Source organism: Spinacia oleracea, chromosome 6 (assembly GCF_020520425.1).
Source record: "Spinacia oleracea cultivar Varoflay chromosome 6, BTI_SOV_V1, whole genome shotgun sequence".
Classification (NCBI taxonomy): Eukaryota; Viridiplantae; Streptophyta; class Magnoliopsida; order Caryophyllales; family Amaranthaceae; genus Spinacia; species Spinacia oleracea.
In genome coordinates this window covers 20635005-20644295 of record NC_079492.1, presented here as the reverse complement: position 1 = coordinate 20644295, position 9291 = coordinate 20635005, and the positions used below count along the sequence as shown (strand labels likewise).

General features: G+C 35.0%; 1 protein-coding gene across 1 annotated transcript; it reads left to right on the top strand.

Moving 5' to 3' along the window:
• Positions 1-2587: 2587 nt before the first annotated feature.
• LOC130462991 (uncharacterized) lies at positions 2588-6413 on the top strand. Its single transcript, XM_056832001.1, has 6 exons — positions 2588-4101; positions 4209-4500; positions 4760-5266; positions 5641-5740; positions 5916-5972; positions 6313-6413. The coding sequence occupies exons 1-6, from the start codon at positions 2588-2590 to the stop codon at positions 6411-6413; spliced, it is 2571 nt and encodes an 856-aa protein (XP_056687979.1).
• The last annotated feature ends 2878 nt before the right edge of the window (positions 6414-9291 follow it).

Below are 9291 nucleotides of genomic sequence, written 5' to 3'. Positions count from 1 at the left end.
ACCCTAGTTTCAACTCAGTAATGAATTAAACTAACAACCCAATTCCAGAATAATCAGTATTATCTTGTGGCAAATCCACCCTTTAGTTTACAGTTAGGTAATAATAAATTTAATCAACTCCCAACTTATCATATTGATTTCAAGCAGCCAAGCAGGTTGGTATATAGTACACACATTGGAAACATGAAGTTCATAAGGTCTATTCTTTGGGAACCCATATAAAATTCTTCCCACACTTAACCATCAAATATTCAAAATAACCCCTTCTTTTATGAATTCCACTACCAATCTACCATATCGTTCACAAAATATATAATGCACGCAAGTTTCTTGGATTCACCACTAGGTTACTAGTATCGTCTATTATACATATGCATAGAGTTATTTTCTAAGTTTTAGGTCGTGATCAACGAAAATGTTTTTAATAAAAATAACATTTTAAAGCTGATAAGGTTTGACCACAAAAGTCATATCTAGTTTGGAGCCGTGAATAGTATTGCAGATCAATTTCTCCTGGATAAAATGACGTAATCAAATTCATAAGATTTACCTTGCTTTGGAATGGGAAACCAACCAACTTAGATCAACTGTTGGTGCTGTATAATACGAAACAACCAAAAATAAAACCATTTTATACAAAGACAAAAAATCAGTTTGTTAGGATTAGGAAAAAATCAGTTTGTTATGATTAGGAAAAAATCAGTTTGTTAGGGTTAGGAAAAAATCAGTTTGTTAGGGTTAGGAAAAAATCAGTTTGTTAGGGTTAGGAAAAAATCAGTTTGTTAGGATTAGGAAAAAATCAGTTTGTTAGCTAGGATTAGCCTTTAGTCCGGGTTTTTTTTTACTCCGTATAAAGTTATATATACCCATAAAACCGATGATGTTAGCATTAGGAAAAAATATTGTTTGACTAGAAACTATAACTATTTGATTAGAAAATATAACTAATTCGTATTTGATTGTAGATTATAATTAATAGTAGAAATGTAGAATAATGTAACTATTTAATCATGTTGAGTAACCATTTGGTAAGAAATTATACTACTTCGTATATAAGATCTTCATATATAAGTCTTTGGACCAAAACATAGTACGGCTAATTAATAAGGAGTAATATGTTTAGTGGAGAATTAAGTGTTTCTGATTTTTTATAAAAAGATAAAACTGCTTGTATAAATGGAGTACAGTAAAATTAAGTGTTTCTGATTTTTATAAAAAGTAAAAAATTATAAATGCAGTACAGCTGTCATCAACCTTTTCATTAAAAACAAAACTAAAAAATAAAATGCAGCACAGCTGTCATCAACCTTTTCATTAAAAACAAAACTAAAAAATAAGTTACAAAGGGCGGGATTCGAACTTGAGCCATCTCAGCATTGCAACCTTAATCATGAATGGAAAAACTACTTAAAAAATGTAGAGATAATAGTTGCAAAATAAAAAAACCATGGTTAATACATTCGGAGATTTATTAAGATAAAGTCCTTGATTGTCATTTGTTACCTCTACTCCTTGGATACAAAAACAAACTCTTGTTTTGTATGTTCTTTATGTGTTATGAGAAAATAAGAGAAGTATTATGTACTGATCACCCAAAAAACTAAACGAGAATGCGATGTTAATTATTTGCAGATTAATTAGTGTGGTTTAATGGTTCTTTGTTTTCTATAAGTGTAATTATTTATAATTATATTTTTTTTTCTTAGACATAGATACTAGTTGGATTGACTTACGAAAAGGGGATACTCGTTATTATAACGGTTGCATGGAATTTTTAGAGGTTGCAAAGGAGACTCTTCTAAAGGGAAAAACTCGATGCCCGTGTAATAAATGCAAGTTAAATAAATGGTTTGACTTAGGAGAGGTAGGAGGACACATTTTATTTAACGGTTTTTATAAGAATTATAGGCAATGGATTTTCCATCGTAGAGTTGAAGAGAGTAATACCTTAGAGATCCCTAATGATCAAGAAAATGTAGTTGGTCGAGATGATATGAATGGGTTACTAAGAGCAGCTTTTAAGGTTGACAATAGTCCACAACCCATCAATGAACCGCAAGACCCATCATTAAGCGAAGCTGATTTTGAAGATGAATATTCGTATGACATGCATGAAGAGTTAAATTTTGATTGTGAGGAAGATGATGAATTTCCATCAACCAACACCAATGAAGAAGAAGCGAAGTATAAACGACTTAAGGAAGCTTCTGATGAGGGCCTATATGAGGGGTGTACAACTTTCTCAAAGCTGTCGTTTCTATTGCACTTGTTTCACCTCAAGTGTATGTTCCATTGGTCTGCCGCATCATTTAATAAGTTAATTGAGCTTCTATTAGACGCATTTCCTAATATTAAGGAGTTTCCGTCGTCGTATTATGAAGGCATGAAGATAATGAATGATTTGGGATTGGGTTACGAGAAAATCCATGCATGTCCAAATGATTGCATGTTATACTGGGGTGAATTTGCAGAAAAAACTGAGTGTCATATCTGCCACACATCAAGGTGGAAGAATGTGAAATAAAAGGAGGGTGATGTAAGAGAGAAAGATAAAGAAGCATGTAAGAAGGGTGTTGCAGCTAAAGTGATGCGGTACTTTCCTCTGATCCCAAGACAAAAGAGGATTTACATGTCATCTAAAACAGCAGAGGATATGAGATGGCATTTTGACCGTAAAGATGGAAATATCATAAGTCACCCGGCGGATGGTGAAGCTTGGAAATTGTTTGATAAAAGATACGAGGAATTCGCCAAAGATCCTCGTAGTGTTAGACTGGGTCTAGCAAGTGATGGCTATAATCCATATCGTTTGATGAATACTAGTTACAGTACATGGCCGGTGATCCTGATTCCTTATAATTTGCCACCGTGGCTTTGTATGAAGTCTACATCATTCATTTTGTCTTTGCTTATTCCGGGGAAACAGGGTCCTGGTATGAATATTGATGTGTACTTGCAACCACTAATCCATGAGTTAAAATTGTTGTGGGAAGGTGTAGATGCATTTGATGCTTATAGCGGAAAAAATTTCAAGATGCGAGCAGCCTTACACTCTACTATAAATGACTTTCCAGCATATGATATGTTGTCGGGTTGGAGTACAAGAGGTTATAAAGCTTGCCCTTCGTGTGCCGATTCTACTTATGCGTATAGCTTTGGTGGTAAAGTTGTCTACCCTGGATGTCGAAAATGGTTACCAATTGACCATCGTTATCGTTCCCAAGCAAATTTATTTGATGGGACAGAGGAACATGGTCTTGCTCCGGTTCGTGTAAGCGGGTCAGAAGTTTTGAAGCAACAAGAAAGAGTTAAGTATGTGTTTGGAAAGTCAAAAGTTGTTCCGAAAAAAAGAGGGAGACTAGAAGATGATGAACTTGATGATGATGATAATGATGATAATGACGAGGACGAGTCTAATCCTGTTCTGTGGAAAAAGAAAAGTAAGCTTTTTGAATTAGAATATTGGGAACATAATCCTCTTAGACACAACTTGGATGTTATGCACATTGAGAAGAATGTATGTGACAATTTCTTAGGAACTCTTTTAGATATGAGCAAGAGTAGAGATGATAAGAATGCTAGATTGGCCCTTAAAAAACTGAACATAAAACCTCATCTTTGGCCTCAATCTCATCCAAGTCGTGTTAACGACTATTTGCCTCCAGCTGCATACACCATGTCTAAAGAAGAGAAAGAAAGATTTCTTAAATTCCTACAAAATCTTAAAGTTCCCGATGGGTATGGATCTAATTTGCAAAGGTGTGTGAATTTGAAGCAACGAAAACTTATTAATCTGAAAAGCCACGACAATCATATGCTCATGCAAGATATCCTTCTTGTTGCTTTAAGAGCATCGAATGCTACAAAAGTAATTGATGTGCTCGATGAATTGTCGTACTTTTTCAAGAAGATATGTTCAACATCTATTGAAAGAGGTGAATTAGATACCATTCAGTCGAATCTTGTGTTGACTCTTTGTAAGATGGAGAAAGAGTTTCTTCCAACGTTTTTCACAATCATGGTGCATCTACTAATTCATCTAGTGGATGAGGTCAAACTCGGCGGACCTGTTCATTATAGGTGGATGTATCCCATTGAGAGGTCAATATCTTAAACTTCAATATTTTTTTAATCATTTTAAAATAAGAATACATCACAATACTTGTCTTATTCTTTCACGTTCACAATCTTGTTCATTATATTTCAAGGTATTTGGCCTTTTTGAAATCTCATGTGAGCAATAAAGCGCAACCAGAAGGATCCATAGCTGAAGGGTACCTTTTATGGGAAACAATTGCATTTTGTTCGAGATATTTAGAAAGTGTCGAGACCGTATTCAACAGACCGAAAAGGAATGAAGATGGTGTTCCAGACATCAACAACTATTTATATGACTCTGCTGGTCGTGTAGTTGGGACGAAAAAAAATGTCCGCGTTGATGACAAAAGTTTAAAGCAAGCACATCTTTATGTTTTGCTTCATTCAGATGAGATGAAACCGGTGCTTGAGTAAGTAGCATTATGGATTATTTTAGAGCGTATCGGTCATTACTGTTAGTAACTCGATTTTTTATTTCTAAAGGGCTTTCCTACAAGAAAAACGACAAGAAAATCAAGCTGAAGAAAGTCGAGAAAGTCAGTGGATAATCAATGGATTTTCCGATTGGTTGCTAAACAAGGTCATATGCTTTTAAATTTGGAATTTCCTTATTTATTTTGTATGTTTACCATTCTAAAAACTTATGTTTTTCGAATTATAGGCCTATAACCTAGATGATAGCACAAAAAAAGGAAAATTGAGAAAAGCCTTGGCATATGGTTTAAGCAATCGCGGCAAAAGGATGAAAAGTGTTATTATCAATGGCTATAAGTTTGACACCGTGGATCGTGAGCGATCTCAAAAGACTCAAAATTCTGGAATTATGGTAGAAGCTGATGGCCAAGAGTATTACGGAAAACTTAAAGAAATATTAGAACTTGATTATTATGGTTCTTTCAAGGTTCTAATGTTTCGATGTGACTGGGTTGATGTACGGAGGGGTGTCAAAACATACTCGAGCTGTAGAGTTCGTGTCAATTTCTCAAAGTTGATGCACACTGGTCAAAAGTTGGATGATGATCCATTTATTTTCTCTTCTCAAGCAAAACAAGTTTTTTACATTGAGGATGAGATACAAAAAGGATGGCATCATGTTATTAAGACTAAGCCTAGGGACTTGTTTGATATACCTGATGATGACGATGATGATGAGCTTCTAAATAAAAGTGTTTTGGATTTATAGTACTCTTTGTCATAGTTTAGAGAGTTCATTATTTTTCTTTTGGATTCGAGTTATGAAGTTCTTTTTCACCTTGTAAAATGAGGTTTCATTTAGTTATACTAATTTCAGTCCTTAGATTCATATGTACGCACATATTAATCAAAAAGGCATGCATGGTAGCTTTTGTTTGGTTTGAGGAACATTAAGAACAGAACTAGTATTTTCTGTGGAAGTAAAAGCAACAAATTTACAAGGATTGCTGTAAAATTTTTATAACAAAATTTTAGATATTTCAATACAATCCATGCTTGACTTGTGCAGTTGTACTGTACTCAAGAACTGCTATTTCCATCAAAGATTTTTCTCCTTGCTTGATTTAGTGCCAACTTGCTGTCTGCGAATCTCTAGAATCAGAGGACTACTTATCTGCCATAGCTACACAAGATGACATTTCATGTTGTTTGGACTTGTGTGATCAGGGTGAACTGGAATCCGCGTGTCTTTAGCAATTAAATTGTCATAACATAAGGACTTATCCCTATTACCTTGCTTAGAATCCAACTGTTTATTTTCTACATAATCTTAGAAGTAGAAAATAGGCTTTATGTCTTTCCTCTTCTGTCACTGTTATTTAAATCTTGGGTTGTCTTGCCAGTGGTCATTTTGAGCTGGGAGATTTTTCCATACATGATATGCCTGAGCTACATTGATGGTATCTTGTTGTGTTTTAAATTTCTCTAGTCAAGTAATCATGCATGTAGGGTTGTGTTACAATACCAGAGGCTATATTGTTTCTGAAATTCTGCTTATCAAAAGAATATGATGATAGTAAATCAAAATGGATCCCTCACGTTGCATGAATCCCTCACGTTCTTGTCTGTTGTGGCACAATAGACAATCAAGGAACAGAGAACTTTTCACTATACTATCTAATCATCCAATCAATTTAGATAAGTTTATATTCTCTTTTAAATTTTAACTTTTTTGCTGCATGAATCCCTCATGGTCTTGAATCTCAGTGTTTAGCTGATTTTTTGGGTCTTGAATTTCAGGCTCGTGTTATTTAGATCTTCTTGACAATGTTGTAGCTTATTATTTCAAGAACAGGAAGAGTCTGGTGATGATTTCTTACCCTGCTCTCCTTAGACCTTAGTTTAATGCACTTAGCACTTAGCACATAGCCTCATTTTCTGTGCTTTCTCAAGCAGGGGTGTGGTAAGAATCAACCTGATTTTCTGTGCTTTCTAATATTGTATTCGACTGAAAAGAAAGCCAAACAAAATAGGTTAGCAGATATTTGTATTATCTAGAATTAGGAAATCAGACTAATACAATGGGTATGGAGTTATGGACTATTGAATATATAACTGGATACAGCAAGGTATGAATGTATTTGTTCAGTTCAGTTGTTCAGTTCGGTTTTCATTAGTTCAGTTGTTCTGATTTGTCCATTTGTTCAGTTCAGTGGTTTTCATTAGTTAAGTGACGTTCATTTGTTCATTTGTTCAGTTCAGTTTGTCCTGATTTGTTCATTTGTTCAGTTCAGTTGTTCATTTGTTCAGTTCAGTTGTTTTCATTAGTTCAGTCCGTTCAGTTGTTCTGATTAGTTCAGTTGTTCTGATGCCTTGCTTGCTGATATTCTATTTTTTGTGACTTGTCTTGCAGTTGCTATATAGTAAGGGATGACTTATCGCAAGAGGGTTCGAGCTACTGCTGAAACAGATGCTACTGGATCAGCATCAAAGTCGCTACCTTCACGTACCTCATCTTTGAGTGAAGCTGCATCACAACCAGCAAAAAAGCATGCTACTCAATCACAACCATCTCAGGTTCCTAAGTCTGTTATATTTGGACCATTCTCTCCACCGGGTACAACTACATCGATGGTTGCACCTCCATGTTCGAGTACTGCAAAAAGTGCGCAGCAAGCTATATGGAAAACACCACCTACTGGATCAGCATCAAATCCACTCGAGGCATCAACTAAAAATAAAATTCCACCTAAGATTACTTCCAAGATTTCAATTCAACCTAATATCCCACCTTTAAAACCACAGAAATACCCTTCTACTTCCTCCGGTCAGATCCCACCTAATATGCCACCTCATGTGCCGCCTTCTAGTCATACTAAAACATCAGCAAGAGATTCTCAATCACAACAAAAAAGTGTTCAAGAACCAAAGGAGAACTCAACAAAATCGAAGTCCTTACGGGAATATCCGGATTGGCGCGAAAATGTAGATTTTGATGACAAGGAAGAGGTTATGACCATTGGTAAGTTCACTTAGTACTGCTCCTAGCATTCTTATTCTGATTTTAGCTAAGCATTTCCCTTTGATAACGAGACTTTTCAGAACAAGTTTTGTAGGGCCTTGAAAGAAAGCCATGGGTGACTTTGCAGTTTTGCCTCAATTAGTGCCTCATATATACAGCTGAATCTTAATTAATAGTTATCTAGACCATTACCACCTAGAAATTCCTGGTTACTATCTCTGTCACAAAAAATAGGCCATGGTACATCCCAAAACAATAAATAACTCCTACCTAAGTCTATAGCTAATCTGATCATGGACCAGGCAATACACCAATACATTGTATTTCTGAATGTAAAACCACAAGAATCTGAAATGTTTAAACAACCGCAAAACAGATAAACAGCTGGTCATATTTTGTTTTCAGCTTTGGTGTACTCCCTTATTGTATGTTCATTGCTATTATACTAAACTCTTTTTATGCAGATACTAAGGGTAATATTGGAGTGGCGAGTGGTCCTATTCAGGCAATCGATGTCTGGAGTAACAACGGCGTCAGGTACTATGTTGAATTCAATAACTTATGTCAACCGCTTAGGAAAGGTGGACAGATCCTAGTCAAATTCATTGGTAGCCTTGCAAAGATGGAGCCTTACTGTCCAGTTGGAGAAACGGATTGGAAAGATGTCGATGGGGCTTTAAAAGGAAAATTGATAGACGAGATAAAAGTAAGTATAATCTTAGTAAATCATCTATTTCAATCTGAAATATGACAGTTTAATCTGAAATCTAATATGCCTTTGATACCTGGTGTTTGTTAGATTAGAAATTTATTAGAAATTTTAATAAAGGAAAAGAAGAAAAAAAAAATCTGAAATCTGGGGATAACATATACGAAGTAGTTGGGATTATAAAAAGAGAAACAACCATAGTTAGTATCCTTACAATACCAACTACCTCACTAATAAATGACTTCTTTTCATCAGATGGCATCACATAATTTGTATTCCCAAAACCTTCCATCCTCTTATGGGTTACCTCATTTGCAGCTGGTTTGCTTTTGCTTTCATCTGTTGAAAATATAGCTGAAAGTGCATCTTGAGCTGTTTCTCTAACAGCTTTATTCAAAGCATCCCCCTTAAAAGGATCAGGTTTCCCCTTATAGTGAAGTAGTTGCTTCACAGCTACTGAATGCCTTTGCATTTCTCTCCTAAATTCTGCACCTGACTTCCCAAATGAATACTTTATGAGCCTTAAAGCCTCAAAATAAGACCAATAACGGGTAAAATTACCATTACCAAAAACCAATGCACCCAAATCAACCAACAAAGACGAGTAATCACATAAATTGTTCGAAGAAAACACGAAAAACATCAACAAATATCATCAAAGTATTAACTTGAAACAAAATCCACACAGCTAGATCTACCTAAATGAAAATTAACCATAAAAAACAAGTAGACAAAAATTGTACCTTCTGTTTAACAATAGGGTTCTTATGATCAAGCCTTTTTAACAAAAATTCAGAAACTTAATTTGAAATGTTATTATTGCATATTGCATAGCATTAGCTCTAGAATCAAAAAGAAGGGAGAAAAAACCTTTGAAAATCCCTGCCCGAATGGTTTGACAATGGTGAATTCTTTATAATTTTGACTTGGAACCCTTTCTTGATTCCTATGCTGATTGTGGTAAATTCTTTTTTTAAAGGATTGCTTTGTTATTCCTGATGGTTCGATATATGTCACGCAAATTCTCAAGCGTGCCAATAAAAGCTGG